At 45.6% G+C, this 22397-nt stretch overlaps 8 protein-coding genes across 8 annotated transcripts; 3 read left to right on the forward strand and 5 right to left on the reverse strand.

The window, feature by feature from the left end:
* Positions 1 to 459: 459 nt before the first annotated feature.
* Positions 460 to 1458, forward strand: GL218_06824 (Mitochondrial phosphate carrier protein; the record flags this gene model as incomplete). The annotated part of the gene is made up of 2 exons (XM_033583553.1): positions 460 to 549; positions 604 to 1458. 2 exons carry the CDS (start codon positions 460 to 462, stop codon positions 1456 to 1458), a joined length of 945 nt encoding a protein of 314 aa, XP_033432986.1.
* A 121-nt stretch (positions 1459 to 1579) lies between these two features.
* GL218_06825 (uncharacterized protein) lies at positions 1580 to 2479 on the reverse strand (the record flags this gene model as incomplete). Its single annotated transcript, XM_033583554.1, has 1 exon — positions 1580 to 2479. The coding sequence occupies one exon, from the start codon at positions 2477 to 2479 to the stop codon at positions 1580 to 1582; it is 900 nt and encodes a 299-aa protein (XP_033432987.1).
* Positions 2480 to 2904: 425 nt separating this feature from the next.
* On the reverse strand, positions 2905 to 4805 carry GL218_06826 (Cytochrome P450 2C29; the record flags this gene model as incomplete). The annotated part of the gene is made up of 4 exons (XM_033583555.1): positions 2905 to 3115; positions 3185 to 4408; positions 4460 to 4587; positions 4647 to 4805. 4 exons carry the CDS (start codon positions 4803 to 4805, stop codon positions 2905 to 2907), a joined length of 1722 nt encoding a protein of 573 aa, XP_033432988.1.
* Positions 4806 to 7080: 2275 nt separating this feature from the next.
* On the forward strand, positions 7081 to 8142 carry GL218_06827 (uncharacterized protein; the record flags this gene model as incomplete). Its single annotated transcript, XM_033583556.1, has 1 exon — positions 7081 to 8142. The coding sequence occupies one exon, from the start codon at positions 7081 to 7083 to the stop codon at positions 8140 to 8142; it is 1062 nt and encodes a 353-aa protein (XP_033432989.1).
* Positions 8143 to 9353: 1211 nt separating this feature from the next.
* Positions 9354 to 10085, forward strand: GL218_06828 (uncharacterized protein; the record flags this gene model as incomplete). The annotated part of the gene is made up of 1 exon (XM_033583557.1): positions 9354 to 10085. One exon carries the CDS (start codon positions 9354 to 9356, stop codon positions 10083 to 10085), a length of 732 nt encoding a protein of 243 aa, XP_033432990.1.
* A 310-nt stretch (positions 10086 to 10395) lies between these two features.
* Positions 10396 to 14448, reverse strand: GL218_06829 (Leptomycin B resistance protein pmd1; the record flags this gene model as incomplete). Its single annotated transcript, XM_033583558.1, has 2 exons — positions 10396 to 14325; positions 14398 to 14448. The coding sequence occupies 2 exons, from the start codon at positions 14446 to 14448 to the stop codon at positions 10396 to 10398; spliced, it is 3981 nt and encodes a 1326-aa protein (XP_033432991.1).
* Positions 14449 to 15445: 997 nt separating this feature from the next.
* GL218_06830 (Oxygen-dependent choline dehydrogenase) lies at positions 15446 to 17392 on the reverse strand (the record flags this gene model as incomplete). Its single annotated transcript, XM_033583559.1, has 1 exon — positions 15446 to 17392. One exon carries the CDS (start codon positions 17390 to 17392, stop codon positions 15446 to 15448), a length of 1947 nt encoding a protein of 648 aa, XP_033433240.1.
* A 1659-nt stretch (positions 17393 to 19051) lies between these two features.
* GL218_06831 (uncharacterized protein) lies at positions 19052 to 19789 on the reverse strand (the record flags this gene model as incomplete). Its single annotated transcript, XM_033583560.1, has 1 exon — positions 19052 to 19789. The coding sequence occupies one exon, from the start codon at positions 19787 to 19789 to the stop codon at positions 19052 to 19054; it is 738 nt and encodes a 245-aa protein (XP_033433239.1).
* Between the last annotated feature and the right edge of the window lie 2608 nt (positions 19790 to 22397).

Below are 22397 nucleotides of genomic sequence, written 5' to 3' on the forward strand. Positions count from 1 at the left end.
CAGTCGGAATTCGATGTGATATTAATAGCATCAACCTTTTACCTATGTAGTACCGTATTACCGGGTCTCCGAGTACCTAAGCCCGAGCGTAAACCGGAGGAGGCTTATGCATGGGTCCGATCAGGAGAATCTTGATCGAAATCATGACGTCAGAGCTTTTTCACAGGGTTCGATCAGTCCGGAATAGGTCAACACAATATTGATTCTTGGGTTTATGATAATAATTTAATTTTAAACAATATTTACGTGTAAGGAAATATCTCGTTCAAGGAACACTCAAGAAATTTGATTTAATTAAAAAAACGGCGACCCGACTCGTTCTTTTCCGCAGTCTCAAGCCGATCCTGTCGCTGAGTAATCGACCACGCACCGAGACGGTATAAGACCCGTCTGGTCGGTTTTGAGTGATTGCCGCTCAATCTTCTCATCATACTCAAGAAAAGGATTTTTAAAAAAAAAATGAGTTCAAGTATAACTCCCGCCTTTGGCTCGGGTGACTATGTCAAATTCTTCGGTGCTGGAGCCCTTGCGGCAACCCTCACTCATGGGGTAAGCACCTATCTAGGTATCTACAAACTATGATCATATCTAACGAGAGTCAAGGCCGCAACCCCCATTGATGTAGTAAAAACTAGAATTCAGGTGGACGATTCGATGAAAGGACTTAACATGGTTAGGGCAGCCCGGCAAATAGTAGCCAAAGAGGGCGCTTCGGCTCTGCTGACAGGCTTTGGGCCTACTGCCGTCGGCTATCTAGTTCAGGGCGGTGGCAAGTTTGCAGGATACGAATTCTTCAAGAAGAAGTTTATCGACATGACAGGTTCCCAGGAGACAGCGATAAAACGGCGTACTGCCATTTATCTAGGTGCCAGCGCGACAGCAGAGTTCTTCGCCGACATTGCACTATGTCCTCTCGAGGCTACGCGTATTCGCCTCGTCTCTCAACGTGGTTTTGCATCTGGGCTTACGTCTGGCTTCATGCGCCTAGCTAGAGAAGAAGGTATACGTGGATTCTACTCCGGCTTTATACCGCTGCTGTTTAAGCAGGTGCCGTACGCCGTGGGTCAGTTTTCCGTACATGAGGCGGCAGTCGAGGTCATATACCGCACCATGGGACCCGAGCGGAAAGCTAAAATGACTCAATTGCAATCCACAGGGGTAGAACTAAGCTCCGGTGTTGTGGCTGGTGTTGCAGCCGCCGTTCTCTCCCATCCGGCCGATACGCTGCTGTCAGCTATTAACAAGGGCGCGGGCGATCCGAAACAGGGTGTGACGAGTAGAATGTTCACACTCGCAAGGGAGTTCGGTCCTAAGAGATTATTACTCTCAGGCTTGGGTCCTCGAATAGTAATGACGTGCGGTCTGGTTTCTGGTCAATTCGTTATTTACGCTCAATGCAAGACCCTCGTAGGCGCACCGCCAGGTATAGAGATACACAAGGAAGAGTCGCTGAGTTAAAGCCGATGTAGATATGATAGATCCCGATGTAGATGTGATAGATCTAGATTTACCTTAATATAGTAATATGTAGCCGTTAGTATCTGGGAGATTCGAGTACGACTTGAGGGGGGTTAGTCCTTTATCTAATGCGCCCTTGAATCGGCCAGATGCCCATAGTCTTCCAGAATCCCCTACCATCCAGTGTTCTCCCTAGCGAAGACGTATCTCTTGGGAGTGCCCTGACACCCTCTTCTAGCATGAGCTCGCCAACCCAATTCAGCAGCTCCGTCTGCCTCTCGATCTTAGCGGTCGATGTGTCAACTTGACCGACGCCACCCTCGGCGCTCCGCAAAGTTTGGATTGCCCAGTCCTGTACTAGATCCCACCAGTCGTAGACATGCATATCACACAAGAGCCACCGTTTCTTGGGGGTAAAATTTCGATGTAGGGCGACAACGGCTCTGGCAACGTCCTCGCCATGAATGACATGCAGTGCACCTTTCCCCTTTAGATCCGACTTTGATTTTACCACGTGGTCTACCCAATCTCGTGGCTGGCGGGTATTTCCGTACAGTCCGGCGAGGTTCAGCACGGCGCTCTCGGAACATGCCATCAACTCGTCTTCGGCGATGGCACGGGAGTCGGCATGTTCATAGGGTGATGATTCGTCTTGCCATTTTGGGGCCGTCCAAATACTTGTAGCACCTAGTTGTATAAAGTGCGGCTTGGAGCGACCGGGTTTTTCATGTGTGGATTCGTACATGCGTACCAGATGTTTTGCTTGGCCTTCACCCTGTAACGGAAAAGTGATTAGTATCGTCTTGGCGATCGGTAGCATCTCGAACGGCCCCGCGTCACTCGATTTAGGATCGAACTTGAATCGAATTGTGTCATCCCGGCCGTCCCTTGTTGTAGCTGCATACTTGATCTGCTCGCGTTTTAGAAGCGGAATAAGAAATGTTGAAGTCCAGCCCGCTCCTAATATGAGTAGGCCGACGCCTTCATACGAGCCTTCGTTTACGGACTTAGATATCTGCATGTTGCACTTTGGTCTAGATATGGCGATTCACGAGATTTGCCATTCACGTAGTTTTGAAAGATGAATGAAGGGAATATATGTTTTTAGCACACGCAAAGAGGCGGAGGCTTTCTAATATTCAATCTCCGGCAACTTAAATTGGCAAAGTCTGGGCCATCTCTACTCCGACGAGCCGATCCTAGGTATCGATTACACTTCTTAAGGTCAACCTACCTGTTTTCGCAAATGCTTGTACCCATTTTTTAAACATCGCGCGTCATATTTATGTTGCTTTTCAGTCAACACATACATATTTACCTACCTCTTAACCTTCGTCGCGTGTATGTCAAAGACTACTCCTCAACGAATCGGGACCATAATTCAAATCAACGATTTAGATATAAGAAAGAAGATTAACTCTATCTACAACAACCTTCTACTTTTCTTTACGATGACACCTTCTCGTCATTCCCGTAAAGCTTCATCGCGACATCGTTTCTTGCGTAGAATGTTGACATACGATATTTGGTTTCCCCGCGATACTGTTCCAGCTCTTCAAGTGCCTGCTTACCCTCGCGCTCTATCGTTTGGCGAATCTCTTCACTACGCGGCGTGATACTACACTCGAACGGCTGCGGCCGCATATTAAGCCCATTCCTGCATGCACATTATTAGTTTTTATACATTGCAAGTCCCTCCTTTTCTCTGTCCTTCTGTTGCACTTACGTGTAATTGAAAATATCCACATTAACCGTACTGCCATCTGAACGCTTCTTCTTCTGAATGTTGAAGCCCCATAGTATTCTAGCAACAGTAATCCAAGTACCTTGTTCAGCCAATGCTTGCCCCGAGCAAACCCTGCGACCCCATCCAAAGGTCATATAACCCCTTTCTCCCGGGAACGGCCGACTATCTGGATGTCCAGAAAGAAAACGGTTTGGGTTAAAACGATCTGGCTCGGGGAATTCGCGCTCGTTGTGGTGAATCGCCCATACGTTGCCTTGAATCCAGGTGCCCTTGGGAATCAGCCAACCTTTATAGTAATCATCCTGCGTCGGCGCATGCGGTTGTCCTCCAATTATGGCAACCGAACGCCATCGGAAAACCTCCTTAACAAACGCTTTGACATAGGGGAGCTTTTCTTCGTCTTCCCAAGTCGGACTTCTGTGAGACCCAATTACACGATCAAGCTCTTCCCATGCCGGAATTAGGGTCTCTGGAAAAGCACAACAAGCTAGAACAAACGTTATTAGTGTGCTGCTGCTAGTGTCGGACCCGGCGCCAAATAGATTTCCAGTTAGTGAAGAAATTTCAGCATCTCTAAGGTTATATTTTGGGCCTTCAGAAAATAGGTGGTGGACGAAAGAGTCCTCGTGACCTTCCTTTTTAACTGCTTCGTCTGCTAAAGCGTGGAAGAAGTGAGTCCCACGTCTCTTACCTAACCCATACTTCCATGGTGCAATCTCGTTGGGAAATTTCGCAAGCAAAGGAAAAGTCTCCATGAGCATGGGAAAGGTCTTGCCAGGGACATTCAGGTCGGCAGCTAGGTGCATAACGGCGATGACTTCGGTAATAATAGGATCACTCCAGCTTTCGACACGTCTTCCGAAAGCGATAATGGAGACAACACTTGTGGCGTACCGTTCGAAGTGCTTAACATAATCATCGGGGGCTCTAAGTAAGTCATACGCGACGACCCGACTCTCGTTATTTTGAAATTGACGATACCTGCGGACGGACTGGATACCGACGCCCTGATGCATGAGCTTGCGGTGAACACGCCAACGGTCACGCTCTTCAGGACGCGTCGTATACATGTTGACTAAGTTATCTTGACCGGCACCTAATTCTGCAAAGACCAACATCCGCGGCCGCGATGAGTAAACACCCGCACGCTTTTCAAAAAGCTCCGAGGCCGCCCACGCGTCGTTAATCCAAATGGTTGGATTTCTACCTCGAAAGTTAGTCGCAGATTTATACGGGATAGCGGGATTCTCTCACCGTCCAATCCATATCGTGACAAGCGGCGCATCATATTTTTTAGACAGCTCTTCAAACCAAATCCATGGCTTATTCTCCGGGAGCATAAAAGTATTGCCTACAACCGGCCAAGGAAAAGGTCCAGGAGGCTAACGGCCACTCAAATTAGTTATCACTGAATAAAGTGTCCGCTATGTGAGTAACTGACCAGTTTTAATCTCATCCATAGCATATAGCCATAGTCAATTATCAGAGTGATGATGCCAATCACCAAAGTCGATATAGCTAAATGCCACGCCGAAAATTGACCGAACATCTTGGTTCCATCCCCGGTCCTCAGCCCGGCTAGGAAATGGTCGAACAACATCGTAATAAGAGGAAATACGCATGTACCTCGAAGAGGATAAGGTGAGCCAGCAAGGGGTCAAGAGCGATCCAAATATAGACAAGAAGTGAGGCGAAGGGCGCAGATACTTAGGTAACCATATCAGCTCAAGGGGGGATGATGAGACTTATTATGTTGGCATTGAATCAAATAGACAGATAGCTATTACACACCTCGGGGCCCTGATTCGGCATTTATCCTTATGTTGTGTTATTGGTCGATGGTAATCTGCCGAGGAGGAACTTGGAGTAAACGACTACGATACTCCTCATTCAGCCATTACTTATACTCCTTTTGGCTCCTACTTACCCACTCTACTCCACCCCCGGATTCAGATTGCAGACTACCTAGTCTAACATTCACACGTGCCGTTGTGACATTATGGCTACTTATGATGATCAACTTACATGATCAGACATGAATTATGATTACGTAATTGGGATCATTGATATTGAATAACTCAATATTTGGCTTTTGGAGTTTTAAGCGGACGTTAAACTCATGTCAAGATCTAATAACTAAATTATGTTGGGTACCTATTCACTCTTTTTGCCAAATCTACTCATTCTTCTATGTGTTCATTCACCCATTCACTTTTCTAACTCCTATTCACTTGTCTCGTCCGTCATCTCCAATTCTAAAGCTTGCAAAAGATCATCCGCAGTGGCATATTCGTGCATCCAACATTTTAGGATAATAGCCCCCGCCCAGATTTCACTCACGTCAGGGAACTCTTGTCTTTTAAATAAATCATCAACCAGCTTGCCATAATTCGTCATCTCCTCGGGAGACCCAAAACGTCCCCCAGGTGCCCTGTATGGCCAATGTCCGGTAAGGATTGTGTAAAGTATAGATGCAACGCTGAATAAATCTGTAGCAGGTGTTGATACCCATTCGGAATTGGGGTCAAAAAAGCCCGAATCTGGTAAATTCTGACCCTGCAATTCGATTTTGTCACACGCTGAACCACCGAAATCACAGAGACAGATGTCAAGAGATGTAGGGGTAGTGGCATGGACGAGGATATTTTCTGGGCGTAGATCAGAGTGTATCACCCCGTGACGATGTATGTATACGATCGATTCGACTAATTGCCGACACCATTTTTTTCGAAGGGCAAGGGGGATTTCGTCGTTCTTATTATTGAGATATTCTTGAAGATCTCCATGGCTAGCTTCAACAAAGAGCAACCCTGACGGAAGTTCTGGCTTATCTTGCCGTCCAAGATATCTCCACGCATAGTTAGTTATATACCTAGATAATCTTACTGAGGCCGGTAAACTGACTTGACAATTCTGGGGTGGTCTCCAAGTATTTCGAGGATTTGAGTTTCGACTATAAAAGATCTGGCGACTCTAGCATCGAAATCTTTACTAACACTATCGTGAGGACGTTTTAAGACGACTCCAGGTTGGACTCGGAAAGTCAGCGAAGTTGAACCAATGGAACATTCAGATAAATTTGGAGTAGTCATTGTCATCAATTGAAAATAAGTATATCAATTCTATGTTTTGGTAGTGAGCTTGCGTCGCACAAGCCTGAAGGCGTTGTTTACCTTTTATTATTAGAAGTATAGGTACATTGGTACCTCTTAAGTTCCTTTCGGAGTTTCTATATTTCCTCGAGCGACTACTACCTTAGGTACACAGTATACTGTACAAATACGACATGCCAGAAAAGTTCTTATTCCTGCTTGCTTAATTCTAGATAGACAAATCTGATAAAGCTGTTTACTTGAAGCTATTCGCAGTTTTGCTCAAATCAGCCCCTGAACTACCTAAAGTCCCTAAATTCTTTATATCTTTACTAGGTTAATTGCTTTAACACACAGTTTATTCGAGGTTCAGGTACCAACTTATCTAGTTCTTAAATAATATAGTTAAGGCTTGGCCTTAAGAGTTTACTGTTAGGTAAATTATTACAAACGGTCCTTGTAAAGAGGCGTCTGAATAACCTCATCATATTTAGAATCCACACAAAAATTGAGAATCAACAGTTCTGATTGGTTAAAAATTCTTCAACTTTACTTTGACTTTGTTTGGTTAGTAGAAACAACAAGCAAGTCAAAAGCCCACTTTACTTGTTAGAAACGCTGAGGTGAGATTCAAAAGATATAAGAGACCATGAGCACCTTCATCAGGCTGACAGGTAAGCACACAGCACAACTAAAACAATATTAAAGAAAAACAATTGAAATAAAAGAACAACGACGAAAAAGAAACCGCCCTCCAAGTCCAGTGCGGATCAACTCGCATATATGGCTACTCAGTCTCAGCTCCCTACCGTCCCAGAAGAGGTCACGGCCTCCTGGCTTTCGGAAGTACTCAAGGTTAATGTAAAATCGACAGAGTTGACAAAAATATTGCCCGGTACCGCCACCAAGCTCTACGTTAACGTCAAGTATGAGGATGGTGTAGAGACGGATAAGGCGATACTGAGGTCTGCTGACCTCTGTATCAAGGGTGGGTTTAACCCAGGCTTTATCGAACAAGTACCCTGGGTCATCATGATATATCAACGTGAGGTGGAATTTTTTAATCGTGTGGCTCCATCCCTCGGTCATATTGATATCCCCAAAAGTTGGTGGGCGGGATATAATTCTAGGCAAGGTATCGTGATAATGGATGACCTTTCTCAAAGATGTGAGTTTGGAAAGCCTACGGAGGCATGGCCTGTCACGCGGGTGCTTGCTGGTATTGAACAGCTTGCGGCATTGCACGCGTCGACTTGGGGTGTTAAACCAACGGACTACGCCTGGCTCACATCAGATTACGATCAAGCTATCTTAACTCTGATGCAGACATTCGACGACGTCGTGCATGGCCCAGAACGACCAGCAGTACATGACTACCTCAAAGATCAAAAACGCATCACCGAGGTTCTAAAGAAACACTTTGCTTCAAGAAACCCCAAGTTCCGGTGTTTATTACATGGCGACCCTCATACTGGAAACACTTATCTCGAAAAAGGTGCGCCTCGGTTCCTTGACTGGCAGATAATTCATATCGGATCGGCTTTTCACGACGTGGCCTACTTCATCGGTGGTGCTTTGAGCATCGAGGATAGAAGGACTCACGAGTACAGAGTTTTAGATCACTATCTCGCTACACTGGAGAAACTAGGCGGCCCTACATTCTCGAGCAGGGACGATGATGTCTTGCAAGAATATCGCAAGTCATTCTTGGCGGGAATCGGCTGGATAATGTGCCCTTATGAGATGCAGGCTAAAGAGTGTGTTGACGCTATGGCCAAGCGATACTCGGCAGCACTGGATGATCATAGAACTATAGACCTTGTGGAATCTCTGACTGACGTTTAATAAGGCCTGCATACAATATACTACAGGATCAAACGAATATCATCCCTGTCACGAGGTGGACTAAGAAGCTAGGAAATAATTTCGTGGTTTTGTGAAGAAGTCCAAAATAGGTATGAGAGCCTATGGCTATACATAATAACAGTTTTCTTTTCGTTTTTTTTTTCTTGGGATGCATGCTTAGGGATCAATTCTCTATGTTATCTACACTAGTTGAAAACGACAACGACTCTACTCGCAATAGTTATATTAGGAATAACTGCAAGGCTATCAACGCTTTATATTTGTACACTCGTTTAATTTAGAGTGATGCTACTTACAGATTATCGTGCCAGGCCTTCCAGACAGATTACCCCATAGAACAAGTGCGTGCACCTGGCCACCAAAATTACTAGTAATTAGCAACACAGCATTGATGCTTGAGGACATCAGACTCAATCAGAGGTCCTAACTTTTCAACCAAGACGTTAAAATTTCTCGGTTCACACTCGATGACTTGTTTACACATATTTCATAATATGACACTGTAATATCAGCAGTGTAATAAGAGGGCGGGGCAATGCTCAGCGTGGCTCAGGTAAAAGGCAAAGCACGCATTGCTCCAACAGGAGTATGTATAATCCCAATCAGACTCTTGAGAATATTGTTCTAAATAATGAGTCTTATCGTTATACCTATTCAAGTTGAGTTATACGAGTTGTAATTTTGGTCATGAATAATAAAGCTGATGGGACACGCTCTAACTCTAATATGCCGAGCGTTGACACGCTGTCGGGGAGCTATCCCAATTCACGGAGCGGAGGACTGGCCATTATTAAGTGCCATTATTAAGTGAAGTAAGGGCAGGAAATCTTATCGGACTCGGCATAGATGTTTATTGGTCTCATATAGATGTATTTTCCATGATGAACTTGAATGCCTTGAATAAATTATTCATAAGCCTGTAAAAGGTAGGGTGGATGCCAACTTACACGGACCGTTTTAAATAGGTACCTCCTTAGGTGCCTCCTTAGGTGCCTACTACCTAAGGTACATATCATTATGTAAGCAACTCTCAAATTTCATAAACAATTGTTCGGATCCGTACGGATGTCATCAATACATTTTCATATAACTACCTATTAATTACTTAGACTTTTCGTAACTGAGATAGCACCGAAACATTTTATAGCATTTACGCGTTTAGTCGATTTAAGCATGATACTAGTCTAGCAATGCCTATAGAGCTTCCGATCCTCACTATTGCCGACGCGGCAGCGTGGTCAAACTGGCTATTTCGTAGCGCCGGTACGTCTAAGGGCGTGTGGTTAACCCTAGCCAAGAAGGGTACTGCAGCCCCAACCTCGCTCACGTACGCCCAAGCACTTGATGAAGCACTTTGCCACGGATGGATTGACGGACAGACTCGTAAAGGTGTTGGAGAGAATGCGCTTACATCGTACGCCCAGCGGTTCACGCCACGCGCGCCGCGTAGCAGCTGGTCGAAGCGAAATGTCGAACATGTAGCACGTCTTGAACGCGAGGGCCGAATGACAGATGCGGGACGACGCGTCGTCGAGGCTGCCAAAGCAGACGGCCGCTGGGAATCCGCATACGCGGGCCAAGCAACGGCAGAGCTGCCAGAAGAGTTCCTTGTCGCAGTTGCGGCCGTACCTGCAGCAAAAACCGCCTTTGAAGCATTATCACGGCAAAATCGCTTCCTAATGTACTATCGCCTGAAATCGCTGAAGACTCAAGCTGGGCGCGAGAAGAGGATTTCCGCATTTGTTGACATGTTAGCCCGCGGCGAGGTGCCGTATTCGCAGAAACAATCTGTGCAGTCTTCGAGCCCAACAGTATCAAACAGTAGTTCAACTAGAAGAGAGAATAAACCAACTGTATCTAACGTTCGCCAAGCAGTTCGAAGATCTGCGCGCGTATCTCAGCGCACAAGAACGCTTTCCTAACAGGCACATAGAGGGTACCACCAAGGACGGCATAGTATTATAGGGATTCGACTTCGACCTAATATAAGAAACCCTCGTCAACAATAGGTACCCATTAGCGGGGGTGGGGTTACGTGTAAATAAGATGGACTTAGCTTCACTATTACATTAGGCCAGAGGTGAGGCTATTCCTACCTTTATTCACACTACATAAACGTTGCTTTTCATCTTCGTCGTTACTTTTCTCATATATTAGATTACAGGTATATACATTTTACAACTCCTTTTATTTCGATCCGCGTTTCTCCACCTCTTAATTGCGACATATACGCTAAATCTGCTGTGAAGCATTCAGTCGATAACTCTCGCTTCGCTCCATCAACTCACTATGGCTGCCCTTGTCTACAATTTTTCCTCCTTCCACCACTAAAATGACGTCGGCCTTCTGAATGGTATGAAGTCTATGAGTTATAGCAATCACTGTACTTCCCCGCGCAGCAAAATTTTCGATCCCTAATCTAACGGCTCGTTCACTCTCAGCATCCAAAGCGCTTGACGGTTCATCAAGCAGTAGAAGACTCGGATGTCGAACCAGGGCACGTGCAACTGCGACCCTCTGACGTTGACCCCCCGAAAGACGCGAACCATTCGGTCCACATTCTGTGTCGTAACCCTGCGGAAGTCCTATAATGGTATCGTGGATGTTTGCTATACGGCAAGCGTCCTCAATTTCGACATCGCTAGCCTCATGGCTTGGACGAGCGCCGAGGCCGACGTTGAACTTGATGCTACCATTAAACAATGCACTATCTTGTGGCACGACTGCAATATTCTCGCGAAAATCGGCGTTATCGCGAAGGGAAATATCCATTCCATTTATCTCCACAGACCCTGCTGATGGGGAATACATCCCCTGGATGAGGCTCATGATAGTTGATTTTCCAGCCCCTGAAGGTCCTACGATGCCAAGAAATTGGCCCGGTTGGACCGTAAAGGAAACCCCCCCAAGACTTGGTTGATCTGGTCGAGATGGGTAGGCAAAAGCAACATTTCTGAATGTGACACTCGCGCCTTTGGATGTTTCCGAGTTTATTTTCGGGGACTTGCTTTCTGCTTCCGCTTCTATGTCACGGCCACTATTCCCATCTGCGGAATTGTGGCCGTCTGTTAAACCAAGGATTTCTGAAGGCTTAGCAAGTCTTCTATCGCTTCCTAGATTAATAAGTCCCAGTGTTCTCGATGCCGCACTCTTGGCTCGCGAAAATTCAGGTGCGAGAGAAAACATCTGACCCCATAATGTCGCACTAACCAGCATCGAGACTTGCACGATATAAAATTGCGTCTGAGTGTATTCGCCGCGCATGATAAGTTGTGAACCCCACCAGTAAGATAGTGAGTAAATAAATAGGCCTGTGCTATTGGCGATCGAGAGGTAGAGAGAGGCATGTAATGCCTCCCCAATCATGCTCGCTTTAGGTTTTTTCAACGCTCTTCGGTACCTGTTGATTATTTCATCCTCTAACGAGAAACTCGCGACGGTTTTAATCTGATTGACAGCTTCCACTGTTATACCTATCGCCTCGACGAATGCCTTGTGACTTCTTTCTTGATGTCGAGAAGTGACTCGGATTTGAAGAATTCCAGCTCCGAGTAAAATAGGCACCATAGCCAAACAGACGAGGGCGATTTTCCACGCGAAAGCATGGCTAATTATTATAGCAATGAAGAAGTTGATTATAATGGAGAGCGCTGTAGCAATGATGCTTCCGCTGAACGCTGCTATCGAGGCGCCATCCTTTGTTATAATGGTGAGAAGAGAGGTTGGGGTTCGATTCTCGGAGTTATGCCATTCGACACTCTGATTTAACAATGTCCTGAAGCTCAGAATACGAACTCGATAAACCAGGTTCTCCGATATTCTGCCAAAAATAGACCAACTACCCACATTAGCAAGGAATTCAACGACAGCAAGCATAAAGACGAGGCCGCTGAAGAAGTAACCCAAGTACAGAATACTCGATGCTGTGGCGTCACAGGCACTAAGAGCACTGACAGTGTGGCCAAATATCAGAGCCATTGCCGAGAACGTGCAGCCGACGACCATTGCGCAAGGCACAGCAATAGCAAACCATCCATAGTCAGGCCTAATTAGCCACTTCATGCCAGTCAGGATATCACTAGAGGAGAGAGACTCTCCAATTCCAGCCGGAACAACCTTGCTCGGAGTGGCTTGGACATTCTCTTCTACCAGTCTGCTTTTCTCAAGTTGTAATTCTTTAAGCACTGCATCGTCTAAAGATTCCGCATCCGTATTATTTAGAGACGATAGCTCCGAGCCCTTCCCTGTCGGATTGTCTAGGCCCTGTAAGGCGAGTAGATTTGCGAAAGCACCGCCCCGCTCTTGAAGCTCTTGGTATGTGCCTTGTTCAATTACTTCACCTCCTTGCATGACGATAACATGGTCGACGTGGGAGATTGTTGAGAGTCGATGTGCTATCGAGATAATAGTCCTGCCGGCGGCTATCCGGTCGATACTTGCCTGGATTCTCTTTTCTGTGGTCGAATCTAACGACGCTGTGGCCTCATCAAGAACTAGGACCTTCGGGTCCCGGATCAATGATCTGGCCAGAGCAATCCTTTGAGCTTGACCGCCGCTTACGAGCCCCATGCCAATCTTCGTACCAAACCCTTGATCGAGAGCGTCGATGAAAGTCAGATCAGCTAAATTAGCAGCCTTCTGGACCAGGTCGGCAATTTCCGCGATGGGCCCCCCTTTGCTGGCTGCTTCCTTTAAAATATCACCTGAACAGGTATTAACAAAGCTTTCCAATTCATCTCCCACGATTATAGATCTAAGGTTCTCGTGTTCGGGTCGAGAGGAGTTCGCAAGGCCAAGAGCAATATTCTCGAAAATGGAGCGCCTAAAGAGCTCGGACTCCTGTTGGACTAAACTGACGTATCCTCTCAAGTTTCTGGGGCTTAACAGCTGTATATCCACACCATCAAATGCAACAGTACCTTTGGTGGGCTTATAGAGACGATTTATCAAAGCTGCAATCGTAGACTTTCCACTGCCAGATTGACCGACGATAGCGGTATGTTTCCCTGCTGCAAAGGTCAAGTCTACATTGTTCAGTGCTAAGCTTTCAGGCCTGGACGGATACGTAAAAGATACACCGTGGATTTCGATGCAGCCAACAGCACCCGATGGGAGCTCCTCTCCAGAATTGACGTCAATAGGCGAATGTTGGTCCATATCAGCCCTGATCCTCTCGTAAGCTGATGAAGCAGCTCCAAAAATTGGAAAAAGGGGCGCGAGTCCACCAAGAATTATACAGGCATCGACGAGTAAGAAGACAACAGTATACACTTGGCCAAATGTCGCGTCTCCCTTGCCACTAACAGCATCTGCGATCATACGACTTCCCTGCCAGTAAGCTAGAGCGTTGGAGCTGTACGCAATAAAATATAGCAACCCAGCTTGTATACCAGCAACGACACTTTTTTTCTTTGCGAATTTGTGTGCGAGTGCCATATGTTTCGAGAACTTGGCCTCGAGCCTTGGCCCTGCATCGAAAGCTCGAACGATGGCAATGCGAGAGAGTGCCTCTGATGCTATAGACCCTCCTGCGGCGAATGATGTGGCGGATTTCGCAGCAAATTTCTTGAAGAAGTAACTGCCGGCGAAGGTTAAGGCTAGGAACGCCGGGGTAAGTGAGAAAAGTATCGCCGCTAAGATTGGTTGTTTAATGAAAGCGACAATAAATGCCGTCACGAAGAAGCTTGATTGGCCGATGAATCTGCCAACTTTCTCGCTCGTGCCGGTTTGGATAGCTGTGAACTCATCATCTAGTCGGGCACTTATTTCGCCGGCGTGTTTATCGTCGAAGAAGCTAACTTCCTGGCGCAAGATGTGCTGAAGGTAGCGATCCCTCAATCTATGCATCAATCGTTGGGACTGCACATTCCAGCAGACTGTGTGTAAATACACGAGAACGAACTGTGCGGCAGCAAGAGCAACAAGTTTTACAAGAATACCATCAATAGTGCCCCTATACTGGGTCGTGTCGATATTGGATCGAACATCGCACGTCAATCCGTTGAGATTATTGACAAGTTCACCGAAAAGGATGGCTATGAGCGGATAAGGAGTACCAGCGGCTATAGCGAAGATTACGCCACCAATGACGAGACAGAGATCCAACCATGTTGGATTAGAGAACAGAAGGAGATGAATGAAGGTAAAAAGCTTTCGTCGTGCCTATCTGTGCGGTTAGAGACTATACGAAGATCTAAGGAGAGGTGAATAAGTGTGTCCGTAAATATTACTTACCGGTTTGTCCTTCGGAGAACTGTCAGTCCGACCTCCTTTTCCTTCCGCCATTGTTTGTGAGATTTCCTACGCAGAATAGCACATTCTCATAGTTTCTGGCTGTTGCTGCTAGCAAAGATAAAAAAAAAGCAGCACTGGATAGGTATCAATATCGCAACTATGAACCCAACTACCCAACTACCCAACTCAATCCCCGGGCCGCGACCGGCCAGGAAATTGCGCATATGGCATCCAGACAACTTGGCATTTTCTAGGCACTGGGAATTTCTCATTTCTTCCCTGTATAATACGGTAGCTGCATGGGTAACGTGGTAGTCGCCTACCGAGTAGACACCGTTGGATCTTTTCGGATCTGATAAAAAATACGACGGATCTGATAACCATCAAAAGTGGAGACATGCCGGTTCATTTACCGCATGTAGGTACCTACGACTATTTTTACGTAACCCCCCTTGCTACCTATACCATTCCTTTTACTGTATAAGTGCGATTTGAAGATACAAGTTATTAGAATATTAGATAATTACTACTACAAGTACACCATCTTCTTTTAACTAAAGGCCTTAACAGTTGATAAGATGATCTGATAAAATAACAGTGGACATCAATGTTACTGTTACATCCTCTCCCCCACTCCCTACCCGGCAGCTCCCCTTTCCACATATCAGTACTCTCCGCCAAGATATTTTCGACCCTCCGAGCATCTATAGTTATGACTTGGCATGCTTTAGTGAGAATATTTCATCTGTAAGAAAATGTTTAGGTCAATAGCTCCTGCTTATTAGAGTAACTACTCGCTGATCCTTCCGAGGCACAATACATTTCCTATACCTGCTCTCGTTACTAGCTCTTCATCTTAGCATGCCTTTTGCGTCTTATTATATGAGAGATTTCTTACGTATTTGCTCTCGCTACGACTAAGAACACCCAAGGAGAGTCAACTAAAAAACATAAGAAATATAATCGCAAAGTCGTAGCCAGGTAAATGATTAAATGTGTATTATTCTACTAAGATTTCTAAAGTGAAGAATATTCAATCAGGATAGACTTAAGCGTCTGAAGAAGCAGCATCTTCTAGGATAGCATCACTAGCCTTTTCGCTTGCCATGAAAAGGGAAATCAGTGGAAATGTTCCCGGAGTCTCCGGAAAGGCCGAGGCATCTACTACCCTCAAGCCCTTCACACCCCTCACACGGAAGTTAGAATCTAGGACAGCTAGGGGATCGTCATCACCGCCGATAGCAGCCGTGCTCGAAGCATGGTGCCCATATGCCTGATCACGGACATATTGCTTGAGCTGGTCCTGGGTTTTTACATCATCCCCAGGATACACCTCCCTAGTTAAGCCGTCGAGACCCGGGATCGACTTGAAGATCTTGCGTGTAAACTCAATACCATCGACCAGACCTTGTATATCTTTGTCTCCGCCATCAGTAAAATATTCAAAGTTGATCTCTGGAACGTCCCTCGGATCAGAACTGCGGAGTGTGACGGTGCCGGCGCGGTTTCGCGAGTGTGATTCCGATATAGTGTAAGTATACACATCTTTAGCACTTAGGACACCAGTCCAATTAGTGTATGGTGGTAAATGGCCTAATATACCTTCGGTTGCGCCATACAAGATTAAATCTCGTTCGCCTACGCGAGGAGTCACCGAGCTTGTTTTCAAGACGAAGTTGAAGAAGCCAAGGGTTGACCAGGGGCCGGTTCCATTCTTTTCCCACCTCTCATAGCATGGGTTCACCTGGCCCTCAGGGACATAGCAGTCGTCCCAGAAAGTAAAATTATTTGGGAACTCCTGGATAACGGGAACTTCGTAATGGTCCTGGAGACTTCGACCAACACCTGGCAAGTCCACCACCACGGGGATGTTGTGCTTATTCAGTTCGGTAGCTGGGCCAATGCCACTGAGTAATAGGATTTGAGGGGTATTGAAAGCGCCCGCAGAAACAATAACTTCGCGCTTGGCCGTTGCAGTTCGACGCACTCCTGTATTATTTCTCGTAGCCCGAGGGTCAGCCAAATAAATGCTCTCTCCTTCCAGATATTCTACTCCCGTTGCCGTTAATGCATCATCAATTAACACTTTGGTAACGAGACTATTAAATCGGACAGTCAGTGGTAGGCCTTTCGAAACACCCTCGTTCACCCTGGAACCCGAAGAAAATCGACGGCCGCGCTCGTCTTTCTTGAAGCTTATTTGATACACATCATTCTGCAAATCGCGATCTGGAGATATCTCGTTGATATCTTTTTGGGCGATGACGTCGAAGTCTTGCGAAGCGGCTCTGGCTGTGAGTCCCAAGGCAGCAACAGAACCTTGAGCTACTGCAAGTATTTGTGGCTCACTCTCGAATAGTGACTTGTCTCCACGGCCAACGGGCTGGTATCCAGAAAATCCATGGCCAGGTGTTGAAGGTGGCAAAAAGAGATTGCGCTCTAGCCTTTCGAAATACCCAAGCATGTGATCGTGAGTCCAACTCGAATCGCCAGTGAGATTCGCAATATTGTCCCAGTCCCAGTCCGAAGGCCTAACAGTAAGCCCACCATTATGTGTGTCACAGCCTCCTAGCGTCCCAGCCCGAGGATACCAAACTCCAAGAGGACTTGATCCCTCCGGAGGATCTCGTCCAACCCAGTAGCTGCCGTCTGGCTTTTTCCAAACCATCTTGTCGTTTCGAGCGGCTTGGGTTTCATTGCTGTAGTCTTTCACATAAAACTCCCAAGATTGAGCTGGATCCCATTGGGCCTCCCCGATGAAAGCAGGAATCAGTTGGCTATTGTTCCCAGTGTAGTTTCCACCTGCCTCCAGAAGAAGTACAGACCACCCTGCTTGGGCCAAATTTACTGCCAAAGGTCCTCCTCCGGGACCAGAGCCGACAACAATATAGTCGAAATGGTCATCTTCGATGGTCTGCGTAGAATTTTGGTATGACGGAACGGATAAGACTGGGAGTGCAAGGAGAAGGAAGCTTATTATAATTGAGGATAGCATTATGAAGATTTAGAACCGACGGTTCTATCTCCAAGGAAATAGTCCAGTTATTGTTAAAGTATGTAGGGTCTGTACATCACGACTACGATACGAGATTATATACTCGAATATCCCATACCAAAAATCACGTCACGGATTCATTAAAATCGCAAACCCAGTGCTGAAGCATGCTTATACCGATCTCGCAACATTAAGCAAGGGTAGCATCAAGGTCTAACTAGGGCTTGCCCGTCCTATGATGATGATCATGAAAAAATTTTATTATTACAGCGGTTTATCCCCATGAGATTGGAGCCCCTTTGCCAGACCCGAACCGGAGGTAAGGGCCATAGACGTTACCGTTATTGGATGCCCCCAGATGCCAGTACTACGCCATTATGTCCTACATTCTCTTAGGTCGGCTCGGCAGAAGAATGTGTTGGCACATGCGGTACTACGATGTATTCGCATCTGATTATACGGGCTCCCATGCACAATGATGATCTGATAAGATTAAGGTCACATCCTGACCAGGGGGTAAGAGTCGAGGTCCACACAAACATACCTACCGATCCACCTCCTCAGGAGCACCCACATGCAGTTTCTTAATATGTACAAATGCAGGGGGTCCACTTCTGGATACCTGGTTACCTACCTGTTGAATCTATACCGTAGATCACTTATGCGTCAAGATCAACGTATCTCCAGCGTTAATCCCTCAAATTCTTATACTGTGGAAAGTATGTTACGGCCGAAGCGATGTTGATCACGAGATACCGTATAACTACCACGTACTGCTGGGAATAGAATATTATTGGAAAGCTTGCTTTCCTAAGTTAAATTTAGTATATAGAGTTGTAGAGGGATCGGATTTTCAAGCTAGTAAAACCTTACGACTTTGCATTTACCCTATTGGCTGAAGTTTACCCGAAATGTACAAATGTAGTTTAGTCTAAAATCAGGTACGTACCTCTCTTAAAAAACCGAAGCCATCGGCTTTGGTTTTCAACGTATTTAATTGGAAAGCCTTGCCGGCAAGCTTTCCAATTAGCACAACTCGTTGTGCTACAGGGTATTTTATAGTGTCAGGGTATAAGTGGGTATGGTGGCCTACAGGGGTCTATCTACTATATAAGGGCGCTCTGCGCCCTCGAAAGAGAGTAGAAGCCAGGCGTTACTAGTTCAATATATCATCCTTTTGGTCTACCATCCTAGATATTCACTCTGTGTATGACATCAATCACCTGGGTATAAACCCCCTGACATATAGACGGCGGTATCTGCAATATTCCAACAAGCTTCCTAGCAGTATAAACTACCTAGTGACATTTAACATAAGCACGAGTACCTTTTCTACTATGTCATGTTTAACCTATTAGGCAACAAATCTTAAAGGGAATAGGTATAATGTATTAACACCAAGCTATACGTGAGGAACCTCAAAGGTTTGACTCATTGGTAGGGTTTCCTCGAGAGGGATATGTGCTGATAGAGCTTTGACGATACAAAGATGTGATAGTAAGTCAACTAGAGCTCTGTCTGTCTCTCTCTTTCGCCCCAAGCGTAATATCTGGCGTGGCTATGGCAACTACTAAATAAGTAGTTGGGTGAAAACAATCGCCGAATTATCCATCTAACTAGACCATCTTAACTTCCTAGCACTGGATTTTTCCTCCTTGCTCAACTATAATCAGACTTCGGCCGGAGTGGGAGATTGGATAGGAAGTCGAGATCTTGCCCCTTCTGTACCTTTGGTTCTTGGTTCTTTGACGGGCGGCTAGATTTACGCCTCTGAGGAATGAGAAACGGACCTTTCTTAGAACCAATGTAGCGCTGATTTGTTGTCTTGTCTGGTAGCGTATCGTGCTTCATATGATCATCATCTATGATGAATTGGCTGGCGCGGCTAAAAGGGATGATGTCGTTCATATCCTCGAGTTCAAGTTCTGGAACTGCATATGGTTGTTCTTGGTTGCTGACGCAATGATTGCAGAGGTCCACAAACTGCTGGACGAGGCGTGCTACTTCGCTGTCTTGGGTAGTAGGATGGAATTTCTCTTCTTGTCTTCTCTTAAGACATTGATCTCTGGCCTCAATGAAAAGGTAGATGAGCTCGCTGAGTTCCCGGTTAGAGAGGCTCCGAACCCAGAGAACCTTGTCTTTGATGGCACTGAGAAACAAGGGTTGAAAGGCGAGATTGCCGATATCACATTTCTCGTCGTACTTGGATTCCATATACGCGTCGATCATTCCTTTGAAGACTTTCTTCATTTGTTCTTCGGCGACCCCGGTAGTAGCTCCGTCTGGGCCCCAGGCACCAAGCAGTGAGGTCTTAAGGCCATCGGCAACCCTAATAGAGGTCCAAGAAAGTCCCTTACTCTTAAGGATTGATTCGAAATGTTCCGTCGGGGCGTCCATGGCTACCGTAATACACTAGAAGGGATGTTTTAAAATGACTATCGGATAGTGGAATGGAGTTCTTAGGTTGTTGGGTCGTAATATATCTAGGTGGAAGTTATAAATAATTGAGTAACTGAGCTGAGAGATATGATGTATTTAGGTATATAAAACTTTTCTTGGTAAAAGATGCAAGAGCTGGGCAGTGGCAGGCTACAGGTACGCAAGTGTCAGATGAGGCAAACACACACAGTTGCTAGGAAACGAGTTTACGTGAGCTGTTTGATCGATTCATTACGTGTTTGCCAGCAAGGTGGTTAAAACCTACAAAGATTACACCTAGGCACATATCTATATGGCGTGTTGAAATTTAATGTCTATTAACAACTGTTTACTTTGGTCTTCAGCCCTTGTTGAACTCTATGTTATCCAAATCCTCATGGAAATTCTCCCGACACTTAAATATCAAATAGGGTCCATCATGACTTGCTGTGAAGTTATCAAATAATTGGAACTCCCCTCGTTGCTCTCTCCCCTGACCTGTCCCTGGTGCCCCAGCCCCTATTCTGCCGAGGCTACCTGTTGCGCGTCTGAAGTCGAAATACCACAGCGTTTTAGCAACTGTAATGGAGATTTCCGAGTATGCCATAGTCTGACCTGCGCATCCTCGTGGGCCGACCGAAAATGGAACGAAGGCGTCACGCATGATCTTTTTTTTCTGTGGTGTTATGGCACGGTCTAACCACCTTTCAGGTTGATAGGTGAATGAATCGGGGAAGTATTTCGCGTTGTGATGGATGGAATAGATGTTCACGCCTACTACAGTACCCTCAGGAATTGCATGTCCATCGACAATAAAAGGTTGATCACCAGTGGCGTGAAGGTATTTCCTCCAGAGAACCCCAGCTACAGGAGGGGACATTCGTAGAGCTTCGTCAATGCACGCCCTGAGGTAATGACAAGTTGCCAAAGCCGAACCCTGAATCTCGCTCCCAACTGTAAAGGTGGATCGGATCTCATGCACCAGTTTCTTGTAGCAGCCGTTGTTACGTGATAGGTAGAAGAAAACAGCACAGATTGCTGTTTTTACGGTATCTCCAGCTGGCGTATTTCACTTAGCAAATATAAATCCAACAAGACAGGTGGCAGAGTCCAGTATCAGTGACTTACCTGCGACTAGGAAGAGATTTGCTTCAGCCCAAAGCTCGCTCTGTCGAAGACCATCACTCCCAGGCTCTAGTGCATCTGCGAGAACAGAATAAAGGTCATGTTGAGCATCCTTATCCTGTCTTTGACGAGAAGTCATCATCCTCTCCACCACGGGGAGATATTTGCCTCTCAACTGACGGAAAACTCGCAAGCTGGCCAATCCAAGTCGGAATCTGCGGGAATTAGGCCAATGTAAAAAAATGCTACTCCAAAGCGACCCGGAGTGAAGCATATGAAGCATGAATCTGTTCTCCTCGTTAGTCTGGAGGCGAAGATCGAATCCGAACCCGAGAAGACCGGCGATATTAAGCCCTAAGTACTCAGATCGCTCGGTTATATTAACTGGAATAGATTTATGAGCAGATGGAAGTATTTGTTGAAGAAATAGATTGACTTGATCGATAATAGTCGGCTCGAATGTACGCATAAAGCGCTCAGATATGACTTGGCCAACTAATTGTCGCCTAGATCGATGAGCCTGACGATCTATTGCAGTTATGGTCGTTTGTATAGTCAATCCTGACCCCAAGGCAATGTATGCCTCTGGTTTCGTAGTCCGATCATTATTATATATATCTTCCGCTTTAATGTCAACGACATATTGAGAGCTAAATTATCTTAGTTGATCTCACCTTGCAAGGCCTTTATCGAGTTAAAGATCAGTTTATTAGGCCCTTGTCTTACGACAGCACCTATATTTGAAAGTCAGCTATTATCTTTACAGGTCAGTATTGTCCGTATAATATTTTATGGTGTACCATATTTTAGCTGGTTCTGTCGTGTTTTTAGATGAAGTCGTCTTTGAAATGCGTAGTAGCCATTGTAAGCATCCGTAATTTTAGCAACAAAAGGCCCTGGATAACTGCTAAGAGGATGAAAGAATAATTGGTAAGTTATATAAATCAATATCTTCAAGTGTGTATATTCATTAGTCATTATGTGTAGGTATTAGGACCTTAGTTCTGCTATCAACTTACGTAAAACAAAACCGCTAGTACAATATAATCTATCATAGTAGAAAGTAGAGTGTTAAACTATTTCAGTATTGTTAACATCGGGGTAAACTTCGATGCCGACTTTTACTCGAATAACTGAGGAATAGCTATTAACTACCTAACTTACCTTGGGTAGTTAAAGAAGGGAGAGGAGAGCGGAGATGGTGTAACTCCGGACTCAGCTAGGGCCGACCGCATAGTGAAAGAGTTGTAATCAAGGTGATGACAATGGCCTCAGCTGGCGCAGGATCTAGGCTCGATACATAATGAAATCCTTTAAGCCTAGGTCCATTTTTTATAACTATGCCTACTAGAACAGACCAGTTACATTTAAACAACTAACGGGTAACACCTGAGTACATAGGTAGGTATCTAACCGAAGCTAAAAAGCCACGAGGTTATCGGTTACCAAATACCAGAATATA

This window comes from Daldinia childiae, assembly GCF_008694065.1.
Source record: "Daldinia childiae strain JS-1345 chromosome Unknown Scaffold8, whole genome shotgun sequence".
Lineage (NCBI taxonomy): Eukaryota > Fungi > Ascomycota > Sordariomycetes > Xylariales > Hypoxylaceae > Daldinia > Daldinia childiae.